A 26,487-nucleotide genomic window follows, 5' to 3' on the forward strand; every position below is an offset into this window, starting at 1 on the left:
TGGTTTCTATCCACCTTTCATAAATTTTAGATACAAATAATTTTATGATAATAAATATTTTTATATCATAAAAAAAACTTTATCTTTATTTTTTAATTTTATTAAATTAGAACTACCGTTGAAACGGGAAAGTTGTCCTATGACATGTATACCTACATGGGACATGATCATGATACATACATGCTTGCGTACATGTCCTGGTGATTAGTTATCAAGTATACACATAGCCCCTTTCATGATTAATACGATGCATTTTGAATCTCATAACATACATAAATTTGTGTGGTGAGAAGACATTATCCATTTACTTCCAAAAAATTGGGACGACATGAAATTGAACTGAAGCATGAAGTTAGCACCAAGACTATAATGCGTTTGGATTGCATTCTTTCACCATTTGGGCACCTCTGCCAATTGGGCACTGCCAAAGTATGGAGCCCATGCAGTCTGCATTCTCCTCATCAGTATATTCCACAATTCACAACAGTTCGAGAGTTGGACCGCCGTAAAATTGAACAATATTACAGATTTCCACATAGATTGTACGCTTTCGGAGATAAAAGGCGAAATGGGTCGTGGAATTTCGATCCAGGACGCACTGGCAAAGCCAAGTTCAAGAGCAGGAGCCCTTATGTTGATGACGATAACGACGATGGGTATGATGAGAAGAAGCCATGGTGGACTTTTCCGGACGAAGAGGATTATTACGATGAGAGAGAAGATGATGATGATTATGAGGAGGCTTCTGAACTATCCTGGACAAGCATTGGTGTGCAGAAGGTAATTTATAAACACCCACATTGTTTTTCATGTGTTTATCTGAAGTAGAACTGCTCCTATCCCAATTGAATAACCCAATTCATAAGTTACAATTTACTGAATTAATTACTCATTAGTATTGGCCTAGGTCTTGATAGCAGCTGATCTCTTTAGGTATGAAATATTGTTTTTCTTGCCTCCACTACACACGCCTCCACTACACACACACACATAATGTTCTCCTCCAGAGAGCCTAAAGGATCTATGGACGACTGTAGAGAAAACAAATACAGGTTGTACATTTTATTTCCTCTTGCAGCTCCACGGGATGCAAAAACTCCTTTCATATGTCAAATGTCTAGAATACCTTTCTTTTCATTTTAATTATAGTGCCAAAACTCATGGGGTATGACTCAAACTCCCTACTAGCTGGGTGCCAAAACCAGGCAAAAATCAGTAACACGGCAACAGTCAAAACTCTGCAAGAGCTTGGGGAAGTATATTTTCAGACCCGGAGAATTATGGGTGAAAATTGGCGTACAGTCTGAGACATACTTTTACTCTCAGGCGTCGCAGATTTGTTCCCCTAGGCAAGGTTTTGAAAATTGATTCAAAAACAGCTTTACTGCAGCTGCCTAGTTTATCGGGCAAGTTCAGCGTGCTATGTAAATTCCTCAGACTTTGTCGCTTTATTGGTGTAGTCTTACTCAGAAATTAACAATGAAGTATCCCATACATTTAATCTTCAATTTCTCCTTTGTTGCACATCAAGCACATACAGGGCTCTCAATCTTTTCTTCCATCTGTCTGTCTTTATTGCTAGATGATGTGAACTTATCCTGAATTGACGTATTAAATGTCTCTTGTGCAAATATACCTCTTTGATTTCCCACCTCTTAAGACGAGAGATTTCAGGCTAATGAGAAAATCTATTGGAAGCAATCCCACATACTTGAGAACCTACAATCAGTGTTTCAGAGTATTCTCCTGTCATGGCATTCTCTGGTATATTTCTCTAATCACTTATGAAGTATACTACGTGTCTATCTTAGCAGGCAATATATAGACAGAAAAATCCTTAAATTAGAATGTAGAGGAGCATGCAGCGCGTAGAATTTACTGGCTCAACCAAATGGCAGAAAAGAGTGCAACTCAAAATTGTTCAATGTATCAGTAAAAGACGAAGATGCTTGGGAGCACAGCAAATGGCCTGTATTAGCTAGTATGCAATGATCACATGATTAGGGTTCAGCTAGCCATAATCTCAAACCTTGGGTAGTGACACTATGCGCACAAGCTATTTGTCAGCTTTGTTAACAGCTAATCCCTTAACCTCAAACCTTTGTCACAAATGTTCTAATTTCTGGTTTAGGGCACATTTTTGTTACTCTTAGAGAATTTTTATGGCCAAAGATCTACGGCACTCGGACTTTGAACCTGAACCTGAGGAGGATGCTCTCCCAAAACAACTAGATAATGACTCTGGAACATAAGAACAAACCCCTTACCATTATAAAGAGGGTAACCTTCGGTCTCCCCTTCCATAATGGGTAGGTTTGGTAGTCTTGATATCTTCAAGTTTTATGTGTATATTAAAAAAATTCTAGTTGATCTTGGCAGCACCATGAATACTCTTGATACGAAGTAGGTTTATTGATTGGGTTTCTATCTTGATACATTTGAACACTTCCCTACCTGCATCGTGAATCATAAATAATCAATATGAAGGTGTGGTACATAATGTGGAACTTAGAATGGAAGATTACACCCTCAATAATGATTTTTATGCATAGCCATTGGAGTAAATGTCGTTTTGGGTATTCAATGTCTTATCTCCATAGGGACCTACACCACTAACCATTGAGAAAAATTCCCCTCCTTTCACTAAGATTGTTGTAAAATCACTGTCAAAGGCCTTCCACATGAAAGTATCTAGACCATCGACTCCAAAGTCCAAACACATGCCCAATATTTTTAAGAAATGCTCTTGAACCTTTCCTTGAAGAAGCGGTATCCAGCGCCTTATTTCTGTAGGGACCTAATCCACTAAACATTGTTAGCTTTACTTGGTTGCTCTGCAAGGGATTCTTCTTCACCAGATTGGTGAACTTTTGTAAATCATGTATAGTGTAATCAATAATTTGAATTAACCTCATTTTATGTAGAGTGACTATTGCTAAAGTGAAGGAACAATGGTAGAGAAGCCATGAGGAAGGCATAGCATTAGCGTGAGTGCAATTTATAGACAATCTTATGGTTTGAGGCATGCATGTGCCATCTTTAACTTCTACATATTTAGAGTGTGCTTTGAAGCTTAGGAAGACACATGCCTTTTCTATGTTTAGAAGCATTTTATTGTCTTTAGTTAAGCATAGTTCTCACTTTAGGATAAGGTGGATGATAGAGGAGGTTTTTTAGATTTAGATTGGGGCACATATTCCAAGGAGGGAGGTGCTCTAATCTAGGAAACTTATGCACATAGGTTGGGTACATTTTTCTGGAGAGCCTAGGGTGTGAAAATTTCTAAATAGAAATCCTATTGCAGTGATTAATATTATTTATTCTACTTATTATCTCAGAAATGATTTATTCACAATGTTCTTACAGTAAATATCGAAATATATTCTACTGCAGTCTTCACAATTAAAATATTGCAGAAAGTAAATGTAAGGAAAAAATACTGTCACAAATACAATCACAATGACACAATTATTTTTGGACAATCATCCACAAAAAAACCCAATGTGGGAAAACTGGTGCAACAGATGATGGTTTCTTTATTATTCTTCAGCAAATTCTCATGTACAAATTACAACTAGCAAAACAAGAGTGAGAAATTTCATAGACGCTTCCGGACAAATTTTTGATCTAGGTGAAGTAATCCTCTTCCTCGGAATCCTTTTGCGTCCCTTTGCATCAAACTTCTCACACTGGCCTAGTGTCTAGCTGCCCATGCAGGCTCTGTGTCAATCTGCCTCTTTCTGTGTCACCCTATTCCTAATCTGCATCTTGCTGCCATGCACTCTCGAAAGATGATAATGCCCTCTCTTCCTTTCTCACCTGCAACTCTCCCTCTGATTCGATTTTCTCTTGCCGAACTTTGACCAGTGAAAATCGATCTTACTCGGGTAACTGAGTATCTGCCTCTAGGGTATTTTCCAAGTGCCCATCAAGCCTCATTTTATAATCCTCTCGCTGATCAATCAACGACCCAAATTAGATTTTAATCAATGGCTAGGATCATATTGACTTGATTTTCACCTTCTCCTAGAAGTTTTACCCATACTTTAGATTAATACCCATTAATTATTTTAATTTCCTAAGTCATTAAAAATAATTAATTATTTTAATAACACTGTCTCCAGTTGGAATTTCCCAAAACGATTTCTGGGTATTGGAGAATCATGCATCTAAGCCTCCCTGCAAATTTTGAGACATAGAGCACATCCGATGCTACCAGAAATCAACCCTCCCTCTTAGCAAGGATTGTGCTCTAGCAATGCAACCTGCTGAGGCATCACTCTGTTCTGTAACATCTCCCTCTGTGCTGCTGCTGTCTATTGCTAGCACTGCCACTGCCAAATGTCCCTGCACTGCAAACTATTGTTGCTACTGAAACATATTTTCTACCATACCCATCTGCTCTCTAAATTGAGTGGACTTAGCTCTTCCGAGAGCCTTTGTGAGTATATCGGCTACCTGCTCGCATGTGGGGACATACTGTAGCTGTATTGCCCCACGTTGAACACAGTCTCTGATAAAGTGACATCGGATATCTATGTGTTTTGACCGATCATGAAATACTGGTTTCTCAGACAGTTTGATACAACTATGATTATCACAGTAAACTCTGGTCAACTCCATCCTTTTTATGAACAAGCTCACAAGCAATTTTCAGAGTCATATAGCTTCACATGTAGATGTGCTGGCTGCCATATATTTTGCTTCTGCTGAGCTCAGAGCTACTGATTTCTACTTCCTACTGCACCAAGATATCATCCCTGATCCAACATTGAAGCAGTACCCCGAGGTACTTTTTCGGTCTACTGAACTACTTGCCCAATCTACATTTGTGAACCCATTCATATGACGTCCTCCCTTTGGGAGTATTTCAACTCATATCCGACTGTTCCACTTACATACCGAAGAATGTGGCTAGCTGCTGCTCAATGCACCCTTTTTGGTTCTAAAATGAACTAACTAAGAGTGTTGACAACAAAGAAAATGTCTGACCTAGAGTTGACCAGATACATGAGCGACCCAATGAGCTGCCTATACAAGGTGGGGTCTAATTCTTTGTCTCCTGATGCATCTATTTTCTTCTAGTTGGTGATCATGGGAGTAACCATGGGTCAACAATCCTGCATTCTGAATCTCTTTAGAATTTCTGTAGCATATCTTCCTTGTCTAAGGAAGATCTCCCCATTCTTCTGCCAAACTTCCAACCCTAGAAAATAATGCATCAACTCCATGTTTTTCATGTCAAATTCAACTTCAAGATTCTTCTTGCAATCTTGTATGAGCTTGGATGACCCAGTTAGGAACAAGTCATCTACATATAATACCAGAATAAGTGGTTCATTCTCTACCATCAAATAGTAGAGATTGGGATCAACATCACTCTTGACAAATCCCAACTGCTGCAAGTAACTATCAATCTGACCATACCATGCTCTGGGTGCCTGCTTGAGCCCATACAGGGCTTTCTTTAATCTGCAAACATGAGTTCTCTTCTCATGAGTTTCGAAGCCTTCGGGTTGTTCTATATACACCTCCTCTTCTATCACCCTGTTCAAGAATGTTGTCTTGACATCCATTTGGTGAATCTCCTATCCCATTTGAGCTGCTACAGATCTAACGGATCTGATAAAGGTGTATCGAGAAACTGGGGCAAAGGTCTCTTTATAGTTTATTCCTCCTTTCTGAGCATACCCCTTTGCCACGAACTTTGCCTTGTACTTCTCTATACTGCCATCTTTAGCATACTTGATCTTGTAGATTTATCGTGATCCTACAACCCATCTATCTTATGGTCTAAGTACTACTTCTTGTTGGGCGGTATAAATGCAAGATTTACACCAACATTTAATTTATGAATCCGGGTAAGTAAACTTAGAGGCGTAGCACAATATATGCTCGAATAAGACCTCAGGGATTTGTTAAATAAAAACCAAGCTCTTGCAAGAAATTCAAAAGCAGCATCATTCAGGAAAAATAAACAAGAATCTACTTTTGGCTCCTCTTCTGGGTTGAGTTGACTCCTGCAGTAAGTCTTCCTCAATTGTCCAGAGCACAAGGGAATGTAGGCCCCATTCAAAAGAAAGCGATTCAAAAAATAAAGAATGCAAAACCTCTTAAAAATTACTGCTATTTTGCAAGCATGAAACTAGAAATCACACAACAACTTCATTCCAACTAATCTAAGGAAAGAATCAAGATAACAATGCACTGCTTCTCTTAAAGACAATTTTGTACTTTAGTTGTAAGAGAAATATGCAATAAGAACCAATATATAATTCGTGTTGTTTACCCTGATCTTATTAAATACTTCCTTATAATATATGAAACATTTAATTATAATGAAGAATTATGTGAGCGTTTTGTCAACAAGATTCACAATCTTTCCTTACGCTGATCCTAGCATTTGCTTGCAAAAGTGCGAGAATAAATGTTTTTCTACAAAAGTGTTGGAATCTGTCTCATATAATATTCAAAGGCAATTATGAGTACATGTTAAGTTAAGTTAACCAGAATTCTTGCTCAGCAATTATTTCACCATTGCATTCTGGAAATAAACTTTGTCATGCAACAATGAGATCAGGGTAAATCTTTGTAATAATAAATAAGAGACACAGTTAAAACATTCACCGTTTACTTTAGTTCAGCCTTTATGAAAATACATCCAAAAGCATTGATATTAAACTTAAATAACTAGAGCAGTAAAATAAAGCTTTTGGAATGAAATTGAAAATGAAATGACTAAAAGAAGAGCTATGAAATGAAATTGCGAAATTATCTAAGATCACACTCACACCAAGCAAACTAAAATGCAGCAAAAGAAAGTTAAGAGGTTTGGGGCAACGGACTGGCTGGTGGGCCCAACCATCCAGCTTGTTGCCCTTGCAGCGATTAAGTCACAATCTTTAGAACAATATGGAGAAACAAAATTACTCAGAAGTGATTGCCAAATAAACTCATTTCAGAGTAGAAACCAAAATTCAGAATTTAATGACGAAGAAATTCATTTCAAAAGTCTTGTTACAAATTCATGTAACAATGTTGCGCTGGTTCTAGTGGTTCCCTCGAGGGATCATCCCACTAGTGCGCAACTCCTCCCTGCACAACAAGATCGATTCGCTCCTCCTGCAAACAAATATGATTTACATAATACAATCTGCCATATCCAAAAAATCCCAGCGTTCACACCTATGGGACTCCTTCCTTTTATAATGTTCTTTCATGATAATTTTGGCTCTATTCCTTACCAAATAACATGAGGATTAAATCCCAACTAATATTCATCAATAGAATATCAGTACAACTATTTACCCATTGAAGGAATGAAGATCTAGCACGAATTTCCCAAATCTGGCCGTTTTCTACAATTTTGGAAAAATCGGTTTTTTAACAGAATGTCTCCAAAGAGCTCTGTGTATCTCCTTAACCATTACGAATTTCGGAAAACTGTTTGGAGGCAATATAGCTTGTTATATTTGCAACAACAACCTCTCTCAGAATTCTTTGTTCAGATCCTTTGCCTCGAAAATCATGCCCGAAAATGATTGTTTGAAATCTGAGATGCTAAGATTCTAGAAAAATAGTCTATTTTTTAGAAAACTACCTCAAAGACCGTTATGTAACTTTTAGACCATTACGAATTTTAGAAATCGGTTCGAGGCTTTGTCAATTTGTTATACTGGGAACAAAAACCATGTTCTAGAATTTCTCCATTTGCTTTCACCTGCACGGAAAATGAGGCAAAAGTTGGCAGTTTGGAAACTGTTGCGAATTTGGGGCTGACACATTAATTATTGCCTAAACATAAATCCGTACAACTTGGGTGTATCTTAGCTTATGTGGAAGTGTTCAAACAATATTTTGAACAAAAACCTCTTTCATATTTCCCTAGAGATGTGTCAATGTATGAAAGCCCCAAATTAGCGCAGGCATGTTGGTGGAGGCATGTTGGTGCAAGCACAACTAGTATAGGAACCACTACTATAGGAATGTTAGCACCTGCCACAAAAGAGCTTGACATTAATGACATTTTCACATTAAATTAACAAAACAAGAAGAGTTCATAGATCAACAACTGTCAGCTCTAAATGCCTCTAGATAATAACTTAATAATGCGCAAAACGAATAATAATGATTATAGACACTTAGTATAGGCATAAAATTATTCAGTTAAATCATGAAAATTTGGACAAAATGGAGGCTCAACACTTCCGAGACACCATTCGTCATGATAGAGTTGTATTCTTCTACCATGGCATCCATCCATACTTGGTGTTGCACAACATCCTGAAAGCTAGAGGGTTCTTCAACCTGAGCTACCAATGCTTAGTATTTCTCAAATTGTCTACGCTGCCTTTTCTCAGTTCTAGGAGCTCCAACAAACTCCTTTGTGTCCCTTAGTGTCTGTCGTACTTCTCTGTTGGTTCTACCATTGATGGTGGGAGGCTCAACCAACTCCTCCTCTTGATCCTGTTGTTCCATTTGCTAAGAACTATCTGCATTTCCTCCTTTTGAGGAGATACTGGTACTGGTCACTATACTCGATCCAAGTGTTTGTCCTCCTGCCTGTCCTCCTTGCTGCTCCTGTTGCTCTTGGACTAATGGAACATCTCCTGACTGATCTTTTGTAGGCATCTCACAAGATATCCTGAAAGCTCTGTCCTCCATGAACTTTGCATCCTGTCTCACTACAATCTTCTTGCTACTAGGAATGTAGATTTTGTATGCCTTTGAGGTCTCGATGTATCTTATGAGATACCCTTTTTTTGCAGTCTAATCTAGTTTATTGCGCTTCTCGTCTAGAATGTGACAATAAGCCATGCTTCCGAATATCCTGAGATGACTTACTTCCTACTTCTTGCTGAAATTTGGTACCGGAGGACAGGTGGTTCCCTTAGGCTTTGATCTTTGGCCTAGGGAAAAGTGTCCAAAAGAATTTAATTTTTCTCTTAAAATGACTTTATAATTTTATAAAGTTAAATCTAATTTAAAAGTGACTTTAAGTGATAAAGTTATTAAGTCTAATTTTAAAGTGACTTTTATAAAGTCAATGAAAAATTAGAAAGGAAAAGTGACTTTGGAAATAAATGACTAAGTGGGTCTTTATTGAAGTGGGGTGAATTAAAAAATAGAAAGTGAGATTTAAATGAGCATTTAATCTCAACCATTGATCTAAATCTATTTCAGCCATTGGATTTAGAGATCACCCAAAAGTCACTTGGATCACCCAAAAGTCACTTGGAGTTATATTAAAGGAGGAAAAGGTCATTCATTCTTTCATGAGCAGATTGGGAGAAGGAGAGCAAGAGAGCAAGAGAGATTTCTGAGCAGGAAGGAGAAGGAGACAACAGCTTGGCACACATTCCAAGGCAGCAGTTGAGCAGATTTGTACAGCTGATTCAGCACATAGTGAAAGACAGATTTTTGCACAAACATCGAGGAGCAGTTTGCTGATTTTTCTGCACACAAAACGAAGGTCGTACAGCATTTATTGCTGTCCTGTTTGCTGTAATTTCCAGATTGCTGTGAGGCACGGGAAAGGAGATAAGTTGTAAATTTGCTTGCTGATTTTTTGCTGAATAATTCTCACTGTAAAAAGACAATTTTCAGAAATAAAGAAGAGCTCTCAAACTGGTTTTCCCCAAGAGTTGTAGGGGGTTTTTCCAGGGTCAAGTTGACCAAAAATATCAGTGTTTTAATGGTTGTTTTTAATTGCTGATTTTTATTTCTGCAATTTCCAGCATTCTGAAAAATTTCCAGAATTTGTGTTTTCAGCGATATTTTTTTTTTTTTCAGTCTGTTAAATGTATGGTTATGGGAATGGGCATTTAACTACATGGGAGAAATAAGGTGAAACTGAAAACCGGGGTGGGAAAACAGAAATTTCTACATGATATCAGAGCTTGAGTGTTGAAGGGCAGTTTGGGACAGCAAAAGGAAAAATTACAGTTGCTGATTTTTCACTCAGAAAATTCCAACAAGCTGATTTTTTCATAAACAACAGTTTTATCTTTACTACAGCAGTGCTATTTTTCAGTTTTAGGACAGCAGGATGTCATTGGGATTGAGGGTGGAGGATAGGCTGGATGGGCATATAAATTACAGCGTTTGGAAGGAGAGAATGCAGAGTATCTTTGAGGAGGCAGAAGTCTGGGATATCATGGTGCATACCGCACAGAATCCTGTTGTTGTGCCCACTGATGTTACTCAGTTGGCTGAGTATAAAAAGAAGAACAATAAGGGTAAGAGGCTGATTCTAGACGGAATCAAAGACCATTGCATTCCTCATGTGAGAGGAAAGAGCAATGCCCATGAGATGTGGACAGTATTGTCCAATCTCTACCAGAGTACCAATGAGAACCGGAAGATGGTCGTGAAGGAGAAGCTGAAGAACATTAAGATGGGGAATGATAGTGCAGCTGGATATCTCACAAAGATTACCAATGTGAGAGATGAGTTGGCAGCGATTGGAGAGGCCATTCCACCCACTGAGTTGGTGCGGATTGCAGTGAATGGCCTCCCCCGTTCATGGTTGAACTTTGCTGATGGGGTTTGTGCACGTGAGACCCTTCCCACATGGGAGAGGTTTTGGGATGATTGCATTCAGACAGAGATCAGGAAAGGTCAGCTTGGGGCAGCCAAGCCAGTTGAGCTGGATGAGGATGTAGCACTGGTGGCAGGAGGCAAGAAAGGCAAAGGTAAAGGTAAACAGGGTAACTCACAGAAGGACTATTCCAAGGTGAAGTGTTGGAATTGTCAAAAGATGGGACACTATGCAGTTGTGTGTCCGGAGAAGAAGAAGAAGAAGGGGAAGAACCAGGACGTGGCAGCTTCAGCAGAGATTGAGGACTTTGCAGGTCGTTTTGACCGGGAGTTTGCGTTCACTACGTGTGAGTCCTCTAGTGCAGGATCACCTGCCACACAGGTTCAGAGGGAGCATGCTTTTCCCTCGATTAGCGGAGCATCTTCAGGTATCTGGTATGTGGACAGTGGGGCTTCACGTCACATGACAAGAGTCCGGGAGTACTTCTCAGAGCTTTCAGAGAGTGGCACTGATATTGAGGTAGTACTCGGTGATGACAGAGTTGTTAGAGCAGTCGGGGTGGGGACAGTGACATTTCAGAGGGAGTCCAAACCTCCCTTGAAGGTGTCAGAGGTTCTTTATGTGCCAGGGATGAGGAAGAACCTCATATCCGTCTCAGCTTTGGAGGACAGAGGATATGAGGTACTGTTCAGGGGAGGACAGGTGTTGTTGTATTCCAGGGACGCTCCAGCTGATTCAGCTAGAGTGATAGGTGTACGCCATGCAAAGGTGTACAAGTTTGCATTCCAGCCCCTTTTGGCATTGAGCAATAGTACCGACAGCAGAGCTAACAGTTCTGAGCTGTGTGAGATTTGGCACCGCAGGATGGGACATATGTATCATGGAGCCTTGAGGACATTGCAGGAGATCACTACAGGTGTGCCAGATTTCAGTACTGATCACTTTGATACTTGCAGAGGTTGTGCGATGGGCAAGTTTGCCAAATCCCCTTTTCCCAGCAGTGACAGCAGAGCGACTGGGATACTTGATTTGATTCATTCCGATGTGAGCGGTCGGATGTCTCATGTTTCCTTGAGTGGATATGAGTACTATGTTTTATTCATTGATGATCACTCCAGGAGGACCTGGATTTATTTTTTGAAGACCAAGAGTGAGGTCTTCAAGCGGTTTCAGGAGTTCAGAGCTCTTGTGGAGACTTAGACAGGTCGAAAGATCAAGTCCTTGAGGTCGGACAATGGAGGAGAGTACACCCTTGGAGAGTTTGTTGACTATTGTGGAGGCAAGCATTAGGAGGGAGTTCACTGTTCCTTACAACCCCCAGCAGAACGGGGTTGCGGAGAGGAAGAACAGATCCATCATAGAGGCTGCCAAAGCTATGTTACATGATCAGGGGTTGCCATTGTTCTTGTGGGCAGAGGCTTGCAACACAGCTGTTTACTTGCAGAACAGGAGTCCGCATCGTGCTTTGGGGCACATGACTCCGGAGGAGGCTTTCTCTGGGAAGAAGCCTGATATTGGTCATCTTCATATCTTTGGATGCATTACATACTCCTATATACCCAAAGAGAAGAGGACCAAACTAGAGCCCACCGCAGAGAAGGGTATCTTTGTGGGCTACAGTGAGACCTCAAAGGCCTTTCGGATTTACATTCCTGCACAGAGGAGAGTTGTTGTCAGACGGGATGTGAAGTTCGAGGAGGACAGGGCCTTTAGGAGGTCACGGGAGTTAGAGTATCTGGATCAGCCAGACCCTCAACAGCAGTTGAGTCAGTCGCAAGGATCCAGTGGGCAGGGATCAGGAGGATCCGGAGGTACATCTATGAGGATGTCAGGTCCATCAGTGAGCAGTGGCTCGCCGAGCCAGAGGGGTGGTGCTCCGGGCAGCATGCAGAGCAGTTCACAGAGCAGTTCACTAGGGAGTCCACTGATGGACAGTTCACACGGTACCTCAGCTTCTACAGGTTCAGGTGCAGGCAGGAGGACAACAGACAGACAGTCAGGAGTTCAGGCTACTGATGGTGATGAGGAGGAGGAGTTTCATTCTCCTATGGGAGAAGCATGCTCAGGGAAGAGGAAGCCCAAGTGGCTTCAGGACACCTTGAGAGATGCCACATCTGTTGCTGAGCCGAAGAGGCCGGTCAGAGAGAGTAGACCACCTGAGAGGTTTTGTAGCTATATGGCGATGGTTACCAGCATCCTTGACTCTGAGCCTTCTAGCTATGAGGAGGCAGCTAGCCAGCAGGTCTGGAGAGAGGCCATGCAGGAGGAGTATTCTTCTATCATGAAGAATGATGTTTGGGAGGTGGTGCCGAGGCCTGAGGGCAAATCTGTGGTTACTTCCAGATGGCTTTACAAGGTAAAGCATGCTGCAGATTGCAGCATTGAGAAATTCAAAGCGAGGTTTGTGGCTAGAGGGTTCTCCCAGGTAGAGGGAGTTGATTATGAGGAGACCTTCGCTCCCGTGGCTCGATATACTTCGATCCGCTCCATTATATCGATAGCAGCAGAGATGGGTTGGAAGATCCACCAGATGGATGTGAAGACCGCATTTCTCAATGGCTTCATACAGGAGGAGGTGTACATTGAGCAGCCACAGGGCTTTGAGGTGCATGGGAAGGAGTCCCATGTGTGCAGATTGAAGAAGGCCCTTTATGGCCTGAACCAAGCTCCCAGAGCTTGGTACTCCAGGATAGATGCATACTTGCAGGGGATGGGTTTCACAAAGAGTGAGGCAGATCCGAACCTTTACTTTATTGTGATTGGTGAGGAGCCTCTTATTCTGGTGCTGTATGTGGATGACTTGATCATTACAGGTGCAGAGAGACTCATAGAGCACTGCAAGAGAGATCTTGCGACGGAGTTTGAGATGAAGGACATCAGCTTGATGCATTACTTTTTGGGTTTGGAGGTGTGGCAGGAGGAGGGGCATTTCTTCCTGGGGCAGGGGAAGTATATTGTGGACATCCTTAATAGATTCCACATGGAGGATTGTAGACCCATGTCGACACCGATGATCACCAACTGGAAGAAGCTTCATGCTTCGGATTCCGAGTTGGTGGATCCCACATTGTACAGGCAGCTGATTGGTTCCTTGATGTATTTGGTCAACACTAGACCAGATATCTGTTTTGCAGTCAACACGATGAGTCAGTTTATGTGTGAGCCTAGGAAGGTTCACTGGGTGGCTGCAAAACACATTTTGCGGTACTTGCAGGGGACAGTGGATTATGGTCTGGACTACAGGAAGGGAGATGGAGTGAGATTGGCAGGATACACTGATTCTGATTGGGCAGGTTGTGCTTCTGATAGGAAGAGCACTTCAGGGTGTTGTTTTGGGTTGGGTTCAGCAGTAGTGTCATGGTTCAGCCGGAAGAAGCAGTCAGTAGCACTGAGTTCAGCGGAAGCAGAGTATATGGCAGCCAGTCTAGCTAGTTGTGAGGCCATCTGGCTTCGCAAGATGTTGTTTGGCTTATTTGGTCAGCCGTTGAGACCTTCAGTGATTTATTGTGATAATCAGAGTTGCATTAAACTCACGGAGAATCCAATATTTCATGACAGGTCAAAGCATATCGGGATCAGATATCATTTCATCAGAGACTATGTTCAGAAGGGAGCTGTGAAGCTTGAGTATATTTCCACTGATGAGCAGGTTGCAGATATCCTTACCAAAGCCTTACCACGGGGCAAGCATGTCTACTTCAGAGACAAGATGGGTGTGGTGAGGAACACCTTCCTCGGTAAGAGGGAGTGTTGAAATTTGGTACCGGAGGACAGATGGTTCCCTTAGGCTTTGATCTTTGGCCTAGGGAAAAGTGTCCAAAAGAATTTAATTTTTCTCCTAAAGTGACTTTATAATTTTATAAAGTTAAATCTAATTTAAAAGTGACTTTAAGTGATAAAGTTATTAAGTCTAATTTTAAAGTGACTTTTATAAAGTCAATGAAAAATTAGAAAGGAAAAGTGACTTTGGAAATAAATGACTAAGTGGGTCTTTATTAAAGTGGGGTGAATTAAAAAATAGAAAGTGAGATTTAAATTAGCATTTAATCTCAACCATTGATCTAAATCTATTTCAGCCATTGGATTTAGAGATCACCCAAAAGTCACTTGGATCACCCAAAAGTCACTTGGAGTTATATTAAAGGAGGAAAAGAAGGAAAAGGTCATTCATTCTTTTATGAGCAGATTGGGAGAAGGAGAGCAAGAGAGCAAGAGAGATTTCTGAGCAGGAAGGAGAAGGAGACAGCAGCTTGGCACACATTCCAAGGCAGCAGTTGAGCAGATTTGTATAGCTGATTCAGCACATAGTGAAAGGCAGATTTTTGCACAAACATCGAGGAGCAGTTTGCTGATTTTTCTGCACACAAAACGGAGGTCGTACAGCATTTATTGCTGTCCTGTTTGCTGTAATTTCCAGATTGCTGTGAGGCACGGGAAAGGAGATAAGTTGTAAATTTGCTTGCTGATTTTTTGCTGAATAATTCTCACTGTAAAAAGACAATTTTCAGAAATAAAGAAGAGCTCTCAAATTGGTTTTCCTCAAGAGTTGTAGGGGGTTTTTCCAGGGTCAAGTTGACCAAAAATATCAGTGTTTTCATGTGTTTTAATGGCTGTTTTTAATTGCTGATTTTTATTTCTGCAATTTCCAGCATTCTAAAAAATTTCCAGAATTTGTGTTTTCAGCCATATTTTTTTTTTTTCAGTCTGTTAAATGTATGGTTATGGGAATGGGCATTTAACTACATAGGAGAAATAAGGTGAAACTGAAAACCGAGGTGGGAAAACAGAAATTTCTACACTTCTTCCCTGTGAAGACCCCTTCGGGCGTTCTCTTCCCCAATGTTTTCTGAGGAGTTCTATTCTGGATATACACTGTTGTGTTGCAAGCTTTTTCCCATAGATACCTAGGTAGATCCTGATCATACAACATAGCTTTCGCTGCCCTAACAATAGTTCTACTTTTCCGTTCTGCTACTCCATTCTGCTCCGGATTATATGGAGTTGTCCACTCTCTTTTGATTCCCTCCTTTGTGCAGAAATATGGAAGTCTTGGTCCGTATATTCTCCACCATTATCTGACCGCGATACCTTTATCTTTTTCTTTGTAATATTTTCAACAAGAGCTTTAAACTCTTAGAAACGATCAAAGACCTCATCCTTGGTCTTTAAGAAATAGATCTAGCTTTTTCTAGAGTGATCATCGATAAAGGTGACAAAGTATTCGCCACCACTAAGAGCTCTTGTGGACATAGGGCCACAAATATTTGAGTGTATCAATCCTAATACACATTCTGCTCTATTGTTACTTCTGGAAAAAGTTTCTTTAGTGTACTTCCCTAGTACACATCCTCTGCATAAGTCATCATGTTCACTACTAAGGACTGGTACTCCTGTAACAGTCTCTCTGAGCATCCTTGGTGCTCCATGGTGTAAATGCCCCATTCGCCTGTGCCATAATTCATTTCGCTCCTCACCGTTATAGTTGTTGCCTATCAGTGCCATAGGTGCTCAAGCTGCAATCTATACAACTTGTTGCTTCAAATCCCAATTTGCCTTTTCTTCTTCTAGCTTGGATGCTTGACGTATACTTTCTTTCCCATGAAGTATACATTGTATCCCTTGTCTTGTAACTGGGACATTGAAATCAAGTTCATTCCTAATCCTGGCACATGTATAACATTGGTTGCTCGGATGTTGGTCCCTGCTTCTGTTTGAAATGTTATGGTGCCGCTCCCTACTAGAGTACATTTCGTTCTGTTTCCCATAGTGATTTGGAAGTCCATTTGTTCTTCATGATAGCTCGAGAAATGTTCTTGTACTCTAGTCATATGAGTTGAAGCCCTGCTATCAATGTACCAAACATCCGCTAACGCTGAATTTGCTAGGCATGCGAATTATTCATCTAATCTGGTAGATAATTCTGAGACACTTTGAGTATCCATATTGTGCCAATTTCCGACGCTAACTTGTCCCAGCAACTGCTGCGGGAAAAACTGCATCCTACTTGAGACAACCCCTCTCACTGAATCTTCTGCTGTGTTGTTCCTTCTACCACTAACAAATTTCGATTGAAAAGACTTACCTCTTTGTCGACTCACTCAGAGAGAGTTTTCCCATGAAATCTAATCCTCTTGGCTTTGAATTGCGCAAGCCCCTTGGAGATTTGAATTACTGCCCCTATAGAAATTTTGAATTCCTTTCTTCCTTCAATGTTGAACCTTCTGGCTTCTTCTTTCTGCTTTCCCTTAGCTTTGATACCATGAGAAAATTTCTAAATAGAAATCCTATTGCAGTGATTAATATTATTTCTTCTACTTATTATCTTAGAAATGAGTTATTCACATTGTTCTTCCAGTAAATGTCGAAATATATTCTACTGCAGCCTTCACAATTAAAATATTGTAGAAAATAAATGTAAGAAAAAAATACTGGCACAAATACAATCACAATGACACAATTCTTTTTGGACAATCGTCCCCGGAAAAACCCAACGTGGGAAAACCGATGTAGCAATTGAGGGTTTCTTTATTATTCCTCAGCAAATTCTCATGTACAAATTACAACCAGCAAAACAGGAGAGAAATTTTACAGATGCTTCCTAACAAATTTTTGATCTAGGTGAATTACTCCTCTTCCCTTAAATCCTTTTGCGTCCCTCTGCGTCAAACTTCTCACACTAGCCCAGCATCTAGCTACCCACGCAGGCTATGTGTCAATTTGCCTCTGCACTGTCTCTTTTTGCGCCACCCTGTTCCTGCGCTGCGTCTTGCTGCCTTGCACTCTCGAAGGATACTGATGTCCTCTCTTCCTTTCTCCCCTGCAAATCTCCCTCTGATTCGATTTTCTCTTACCGAACTTCGACCAGTGAGAAATCGATCTTACTCGGGTAACTGAGTATCGCCTCTCGGTGTATTTTCCAAGTGCCCATCAAGCCTCTTCGTATAATCCTCTTGTTGATCAATTAACAACCCAAATTAGATTCTAATCAATGGCTAGGATCATATTGACTTGATCTCCGCCTTCTTCTAGAAGTTTCACCCATAGTTTAGATTAATACCCATTAATTATTTTAATTTCCTAAATTTAGACTTAGGGTCCCATTGAAAATAATTAATTATTTTAATAAAACTGTCTCCGGGTGGAATTTCCCAAAACGATTTTTGGGTATTGGAGAATGCATGTGTCTAAGCCTCCCCGCAAATTTTGAGACTTAGATCACATCCGATGCTACCATAAATCAACAAGGGTTAGGGTTTTGCATCTTCTAGAGTTAACGCACCATTGGAGGATTCCATATCATTATAAACCCTAGTTTTAACCTATATTATAAGGGAGACATAGGGTGCATCACTAGATTGGTTACACAATCAGAGTTTTGAGCTCAAGGCATTGTAATTCTTTCTTTTACGTGATAGAGACTCGAGAGTGATGTGATTGAGTGTTGGAAATCAAGCTTGATGTTTTGTTTTTAGTCTGATGTGTTTGTAGATATATAATTCCTATTAGGAGTGCAAATCTACCTACCATGCTCTAAAAATTAACATGGTGTCAAAGGCACGTGACTAGATATCTTCTAATTCATGTATGGAGAGTGTTGTTGCCTGTGAGATGGAGTTGTTGTCTCAAGATTCATTGAGTGTGATGCCTAGAAGTCTCCAAAGATTGTAGCAATCTATTCTAGAGATAGGCACTTGGACCTTTGAGGGATTTGTGAGTGTGATTCCTGAGAAACTCAAGTGATTGGAGTGTTGGTTTATGCTTGAGAGAGGTACTCTACACCTATGATAGATTGTTGATTTGTTGTATTTCTGGCTGATATATTTGTTTGAGGTGTGCATAGATGTTATAAGAATGGCTAACCTAGGTTTCAAAGAGTGTGATTGGTTAAAGGGCGATTCCAACTTTGTACCATTGGAAGTGTAGGCTGCAGATGTTGTTGGGAGTTTGATTTTTGGACAATTGTAAGGGGGGAGGCTATAGTGGCCATCGATATTGTGCTGTTGGATGAACACAATAAGAAAGTGGTCATGAACAAATTTTTTTATTCTTCACATTGAAGAGTAGAAGTTGGCTAAGGATATACAGTATCCTTGACCTTGTTGTATCAGAGTGTGAATATTTCCAACAAGATGCTCTTGAAGAATAGGGTCATCGTCACACATGAGTGACACAAACATAATGGCTAGCTACTTGATGAAAATCATTGAGTTGAGAGATAGACTTGTTGGTATTAGGAAGAAAGTTGAGGTTGAGGAGTTGGTGCCTATAGCACTAAATGGGTTCTTTGCATTTTGGGAATCCTTTGTACAGGTTTTCTATGCTCATGAGAAGCTACTCACCCTTGAGAAATTTTGGGATGACTTTGTCGAAGAGGAGACAAGGTGAGAGAGAATTGCATCTCTAGTGGATGCGATCTAGAACCCATCCCTCATTGGGAAGGTGAGGAGAGGAGGTAAGTAAGGAGGACTCGGGAGGGGTCAAAAGAGAAAGAGGGAAAATTGAGGTTCTTTTAACCAGGGAAAGAAAAACTTGATTTTCCTGAAGTGTTTCAAGTGCCACAAGATGGGCCACAATGCATCTTAGTGTCTTGCAAAGATGAGAGCCAAACAACAACAAAATCAGTTTGCAAGGAGTGCAGAAGCTTCAGTTGGAGTGGGTGAATTAGCATCTAGGCTTGAGACAACTTGAACTTTTTATATGGTTTTGTGCCTTTTCACTAACACCATCTTTGGGGTGGGGTGGGATGTGGAAAGTGGGGTATCACAACACATGGATCTGTCACTGGGATCTGGACCACTTATACTTGAAATGGATTCTCTTTTAGGAAACAGAACCAATATAAAACACACCAGAAAACCAAGATCTGATACGGATTTGAGATTCTGAGGAGAAGCAGATGCAGATGTGGGGTGCCCTAAGGTGAATCTGGTAACTATGCCAGGAACACAACTATACCAAACAGATCAGCCTGAAGAAAAATCACATCAACAACGTATCATAGGTGTGGATCAACACGCCAATCACTGGAGCAACTTGGGCATCACACCCCCAACAATCTATCACAGGGTGCAGTTCGCTTGAATCACTGAAGCAAGGGCATCACATCCACTGGGATCCTCTGAAATCTCCCTCTCACAGGCAGCAGTGCACTCAATACATGGATCTGGAACGCCTTCGATAATGTGCTCTGATACCATGTTGAAATTTTCAATACATGAGAGGCAGATTCTGCACACAGAAAGCCTTAACAGCTAAAACAAAAAACAAGGACTATCAAAACTGTAAATTCTGAATATGCTAGAATATGCTAGCCTACTAACACATCATACTGAAAATATAGGACAGAAAGTATAGAACTGAATTCTCAAACCTGCAAACTGCTTTTCATTAAATATAGAAAAACAGCATACTGGTATAACACAAAAATACCCTGCTAATCACTAGCATACAACTCAATCTCACAAAAGCTAAATTGAATACCACATTTCTTCTGCCTTTCTTTTATAGACTAAGAAGGCTATGGGAGAAGATAAAAACAGCCATCCCTGTGGGCACCAAAATTAGAAAAGCAAAACCCTAATCTGATTTTGTCCTAGAGAAGTGCACTTCCCTTCTTAAGTTAACTACTGAGGGAGGTGTGCCCACTAGGAGAGGCTTATCATCCATGCAAGCATGCATTTCTACCTAGAATGGTGCCTCCTATCTAAATATGGAAATTTCCTTAGCTTATGCTCTTAAGCTAACTTTAGAATAAAATCTAATTGGAGATAAAAGCAGCCGACTCCTAAATCTTGAATTCAAACTCCGAACTATTCTAAAACTGGAATGCTAATTCTGGAACTGCAGTTATAAAACTGGAAGTGGAGGAACCTGGTGCATGCATGCTGGAGGCATGCATGTGTATTCTCAATTTCTCTCCTACATAATGATAACTGCAGTGCAGTACGCTAGACAACCTAGGGCCATGCCCTCATCATGGTTGCACAAGTATGCTGGACAGAAATTCTAACTACTGCTGGTGCTGTTGGCACACCTCTGCCGTTGAAGGAGACTGCTGTGCTAGTGTGGGAGAGAACAGTGACTGATCCATCAAGTAAAACTAACATTTCATAGAGATGTTGAGTCCCTTCCTGTTTGGGTGTGGGCACATATGCTTGCTTTTTGGCCCTTTTAAGGAGGGAATTTCTTGGTACTCTTGTTGTTTGTTTGATGTAACTCTGTTCTATGATGTAACTATTTTTTGTATGATGTAATGTATGAAGCATTTCTAAAAAAAAAAAGGTTTAAAAATTGACAGTTTAAAGATTGCAAAAAACTTAAAATAGGCAAATGCTATTTTATTTCTGAACATTTTTTCAAGAAGTCCATGGGTGTGTGATCTAGTGGCAAGCAGCAAGGTGATCAGGCTTGTGCGAACCCAGAGATCCGGGTACAAATCCCACGAGTGAGTGTGGATGAGGACAGTTGCATGTTCATTTTGACAGCATAGAAACACCACTCACAGTGTGGCAGCTTAGCCAAAGGACCGCTGTAAGATTCTATAAGCTGCATTACACAAATGAGAAAAAAATCTGTCAAGATTGTCAATCTTCATCAAACTCATTCAAACATGATCAAAATCACCAAGTCTTGTCAAACTCATTATGTCTTGGTGAGGTTGAGAAGATATGACTGAGCTTGACCCAATAAGCAGTCTTGCCTTTTTTAAGAGCTGAGCTGGGTAGACTGAGTGAGTATTCAATAGACTTGGTGAGTGTAGTTTGGTCTGATGTAAACGTTCCTTCAATATACATACTGAATATGTATTTTAGCAGTCTTTATACAAGATTGGTTCTGCAAATGGTACCATTACAAGATACTCACACTTTTTGAATCCAGCACTTGGGGATGGACCTTTTCAAAGCAGAACTCTAAAGAGATATGTAAAAAGGCACAGAGGTCAAGTAAATTGAACTAAGCTGAGGTAAATCACACTTTATACAACGTTTTTTTACTATTAGTGTGAGAGATTGTGTATATTAATTCAGTGATTTTCGGATTAAAATCCACTGAAAAATCGTCCGTAAATGCTCCCTGGTAACCCAAATTTCAGCATGGTATGTTGTAGATCAGGAGGCCCTTCCAAAGTTTAGATCTTTTATTGCTTCCTAAGAGTGAGCAATGGCTATCTATTGGACCTAGTTGCAAACTCCATTTAAGCAAAAGGTGAAAGTTTGAAACTAATCTTATATACAGTGCAATGGAATCCAGGGAGTTTTGAAATCCCGATGTTTCCATATAATGCATTTTTCCCATGATTGCAAAGTTATAAATGTTGTTGTAGCCTTGCAGAAATAATTTAAGAATAAATAAGGCATGAATTACACAAGAAGGAAACCTTGATGATAAGAATATAATATAATTTTGTTTCAGAAAAAAGTGGAGAATCATAAATCATTAAAGAAGAGATAAATGCACATTTACAAGGGGACCAATCTACAGAGGATAGGCCATCGCAGCTCTATGGACCTACTATGGGGGTCAATACAGGCCAGCATTATTCACTGTTGGGCTGACCTTATTCAATAGTTACATGAACTAATATCTAAAATTTAACTAATCAAGGTCATCCTTCTACATGTCATTACAGTACGTTTTCTCTTTAAAATATAGTGCACTCTCTAGAAAATGGAGCAGAATTTCAGGCATAATTTGCCCCTTTTAGGGCAGTTTCCTTTTGTCTACTACGGTGGCCTACATTGTGTCATCATCATATTAGCACATATTTACACATTCTAAATGCTATTCCGGAGCACTATCTTCACAACGAAGGAATTATAACAAACTAATTTCAAGTATGCTCACATATGAAATGATCACTTCTCTCTTCATATCTCTTATTAGTTATACTAAATTGCATCATTGTAAGCCATAGACTTGGCCCTAGGTTTAGTGATGGTAAACTTGTGGTGGATCTTCCTCCACAAAGGGGATTTCACCTGCGAGTGCTATTCTTCACCTTTGGGTGTTGTTTTCGACCTTCAATGCTATTCTATACCCTTCGGTGTGATTTTCACATTCCAGTATTGTTATTTACCTTTTTCACTATCATCTAAATTACAAGCGAGGATGATTTTACCAGAGGAGTGGAGCCATATAGATGAGCCAAGACCATCCACAGCATTTGCCACATGGTTCAAGGAAATGAAAGTCATGTTTTCCTGGCCATATGTGGCCTTGGCTGCATAGGAGGCTACCTCATCCCTTAAAATATCCAGTATAATGGATGTATCGCCAATTTCCTCAAGCGTTCAAGTAGACCACGTTACATGTTAACCACTTAGTTTCTAGATTAATGTCTATGAAGTTGTAGTGGTAGGGTGACAGGGAAATTGATCTATAAAACTGGTATCGGGATTCAGAGAAGGTACAAAGCTTCCCTTTGTCCTTCCAATTTAGAATTGGAAGAAATAGCCACTCCGTCTACTCTGTAGCCTAATGAAGTCATGAAGCACAGTTAACAGACCAGATCAATCAATTGAAACAATGGAAATGCAATCATAAACAATGACTTGAGTGACAAACCCTTTAGAAAGAACTCAAATTAACATTTATACTTGGAGAAAATAAAATTGTAAATACTACCTCCAAGAAAGTACTCAAACTTAAAATGTCTAGATGTGGAACAGTCCTCAAAATCAAGGTTAAAAGTTGTGGATCTACAAATTAACTCAAGTTTATAGATCACTATTTTCAAATGTTCATACCAACAATTACCTAGCAAGAATATCAAGATTCGGATGTTTCACAAACACAGGAGACAAAGAAAAGTAGACTGACCATTCAACACACCCCCCCCCCCCTCCAAGAAGAAAGTTTCTTGATGAAAAAAATAATAATACAAAGACTGTGGAGACCTCACCTTGGCTATGAAACCAAGCAGTTTTAGGTGGCAAACACAACTTGACGGACTTCACACAATGAGACAACTTTTAGGACCAAGATAGATGGATTTGAACAGTGATTGATATTGGAGAAAATCAAGGTATTTGTAATCACTTTATTCTTATGTGATGTTGGGGCCCTATTGGAGATCATTTTCTTGAAGTATTCTTTGCTAATTATGTCCAAGTTATGCCTCATTATTTCATTCTTTACATTTAACAAAAGTGCCATATTTGGATTCAAGTGAATTTCTCAGTTGAAACCATTAGATTGACTGCAAAGATCAAGGTGGGATAGCAGCATCAAGTGTCCCAAAGATTGTGGTTTCTGATATTGTTGCAGCAGTGCTAAGGCCCAATGTTTTGTCACTTTCTAGTTAAGATGTTTTTTCTTTGAGAGTTAATTGACTATTTTAGTATTTTCCCCAAAGCCTTGTAGTTAATTCATTAGGAATTCTCTAATGACATTATATGGCATGTGATATTTCTATGCATCTCGTAAACTGTATAAAATTGCAGCATATCAAGTTTTATGGTCTGTGTAATCTATTTCAGAGGTATTTGGGGACAAAATTATATGCTCACAATGCAACCACAATATGAAATTTTAGCTTATGAGTTATCATAACATGGATAATTTTGCCCTAAGAATACTTAATAGATGCTATTCACTATGCTGAAGGATGTGCCCCTTTTCCTTAAAAAATAAATCCATTGCTTAATAATGCTGTCTCGTGGGGGCATTTTTTTTCTTTATGTTGTCCAATTTCTCATGAAGTTGCATGTTTTTGTAAGGGAAATCTTATCCATGTGTCTCCGATGCAGGCTGTTAGGTCATTGACTTGGATTTTTCCAGCAGTGCTCATACCATTTTTGCTTGGAAATCCGATGGGACTTGTGATGGCCTTGGTTCTTCCTTTTGCCCAAACAGCTATTGGTACTTTGTTCCAACAAGCTTGGAAAGCAATTCTGAATTCTGTTGCACCGGCTCCAGCAAAACCAAAGAGGCGGCGCAAGACAGCATCCTATAGAAATAGGACTCGGTCTGATACTGTATATTCAAATCCAAGGGAAGCAATGTCTAGTGAACAATATGCACCATACAATGCCGATGAGGCACAGCTTGATGCAAGTGGTAGTACACCCCCAAAAGCAAGCCAGAAGTTTTCTTGGGCTGATCCCGAGGAACCTAGAAAAGATGGCCTAGCAGATGGGTTGAATTTGGGTGGGTGGGAGGACTTGGATAACGGTATTCAGAGCCCTGCAAGAACTGTAAAACATAATAAAATGGGCAAACTCAGTAGAAGGGTCAGAAAGAGGGAAGTTCCATTGCTTTTTAGGTTGCTTATAGCACTATTTCCATTTCTAAGTGTCTGGGGAAAATATCTCTAGTTCAGTGCATTTAGATCAGAAGTCAAAGACTTTGTGACATTTACAAGATTACTGCTTTATGCATCGGTTCATGTATGTCCATGTAAGATCCTATACTCTGCAATGATTAATGACAATGAAACGAGAAATAGGGGCCAGAGACTTTCTGGTTATAAGAAACGGCCCCTTTCCTACACATATTATTTTCATTAGTGAATCCAAAACCATTCAAACATCAAAAGTTATTTACCATATGCAATCTGTCAATGTTATAAATCAAATTGTACTGTGGAGATAGTGTTGGGGTGTTATTTTGCTCAGAATTTTCGGGTTTTCCTTCATATTTTTATTTGTTTTCTATTTTTATGGCGGATGTTTTTTGCATGCTGCCATGGGAAGAAAAGCCTATAATACAAAGAAACTCTATAATGTTTCCGTTTTTGGGTTAACATTTTAGCTCATAGATCCCTGTTATCTTTGAATCTTTATTAAACCCTAGTTAGATAGTATTCAAAATATAGAATGATTTAATCAATAAAAGTTGTTCCAAATGTAAGTCCGGCGTGACTCTGATGGAAGAATAATATTTTCTGCCTCTTGTATGGTGTTTCAGACTAGTACAAGTGGGTTACTTGTGATTCCTGACCACTTGAGGATAGTTGTGATGATTGTCTCGAGAGACATCTAAAAAAAAGTTGTATAATCCCAAGTGAATGGACAGAGTCACGGAAAATTGGGATGTAAACGCCATGGAGATTGCTATTGGATTAATATTTTTATAGAAAAATATCTTAAAATCCTAAATCATTTTTCTTTTCTTTTTCAAGGACAACATATTTTTATTCGCACTTTTTTCAAACATGTTCTGCATTTGGGTTATCCATATTCTTCATGTTTGTTATTAGAAGTATTAATATGTAACTAAATCTCATCTCATCATATGTTCTGCATTTGGATTGTTCATATTCTTCATGTTGGTTATTAAAAGTATTAATCTATAACTAAATCTCATCACAAGGAGATGCCACTCTAGTAATACATCCAAATACGATAGGTCCTTGTATGTATGTCCATGTAAGATCCTATACTCTGCAATGATTAATGACAATGAAACGAGAAATAGGGGCCAGAGACTTTCTGGTTATAAGAAACGGCCCCTTTCCTACGCATATTATTTTCATTAGTGAATCCAAAACCATTCAAACATCAAAAGTTATTTACCATATGCAATCTGTCAATGTTATAAATCAAATTGTACTGTGGAGATAGTGTTGAGGTGTTATTTTGCTCAAAATTTTCGGGTTTTCCTTCACATTTTTATTTGTTTTTTATTTTTATGGCGGATGTGTTTTGCATGCTGCCATAATTCTATAATGTTTCCGTTTTTGGGTTAACATTTTAGCTCATAGATCCCTGTTATCTTTGAATCTTTATTAAACCCTAGTTAGATAGTATTCAAAATATAGAATGATTTAATCAATAAAAGTTGTTTCAAATGTAAGTCCGGCGTGACTCTGATGGAAGAATAATATTTTCTGCCTCTTGTATGGTGTTTCAGACTAGTACAAGTGGGTTACTTGTGATTCCTGACCACTTGAGGATTGTTGTGATGATTGTCTCGAGAGACATCTAAAAAAAAGTTGTATAACCCCA

The 26,487-nt window shown here is 39.6% G+C and overlaps 1 protein-coding gene across 1 annotated transcript; it reads left to right on the forward strand.

Annotated features, from left to right (window-relative positions):
• The first annotated feature begins 263 nt into the window (after positions 1-263).
• LOC149211840 (uncharacterized) lies at positions 264-25,145 on the forward strand. Its single transcript, XM_089390484.1, has 2 exons — positions 264-780; positions 24,289-25,145. Exons 1-2 carry the CDS (start codon positions 370-372, stop codon positions 24,853-24,855), a joined length of 978 nt encoding a protein of 325 aa, XP_089246610.1. The 5' UTR covers positions 264-369; the 3' UTR covers positions 24,856-25,145.
• Positions 25,146-26,487: the final 1,342 nt, after the last annotated feature.

Source organism: Pinus tabuliformis, chromosome 1_1 (assembly GCF_031772625.1).
Source record: "Pinus tabuliformis cultivar Carrire ecotype Pingquan chromosome 1_1, CPIR1, whole genome shotgun sequence".
Classification (NCBI taxonomy): domain Eukaryota; kingdom Viridiplantae; phylum Streptophyta; class Pinopsida; order Pinales; family Pinaceae; genus Pinus; species Pinus tabuliformis.

Bases quoted from the DNA above. Each gene is read 5' to 3' on its own strand.
- LOC149211840 (XM_089390484.1), top strand. From the start codon at position 370: ATGCGTTTGGATTGCATTCTTTCACCATTTGGGCACCTCTGCCAATTG. The intron at 781-24,288 runs GTAATTTATAAA...TCTCCGATGCAG, and splicing joins CAAGCATTGGTGTGCAGAAG to GCTGTTAGGTCATTGACTTG.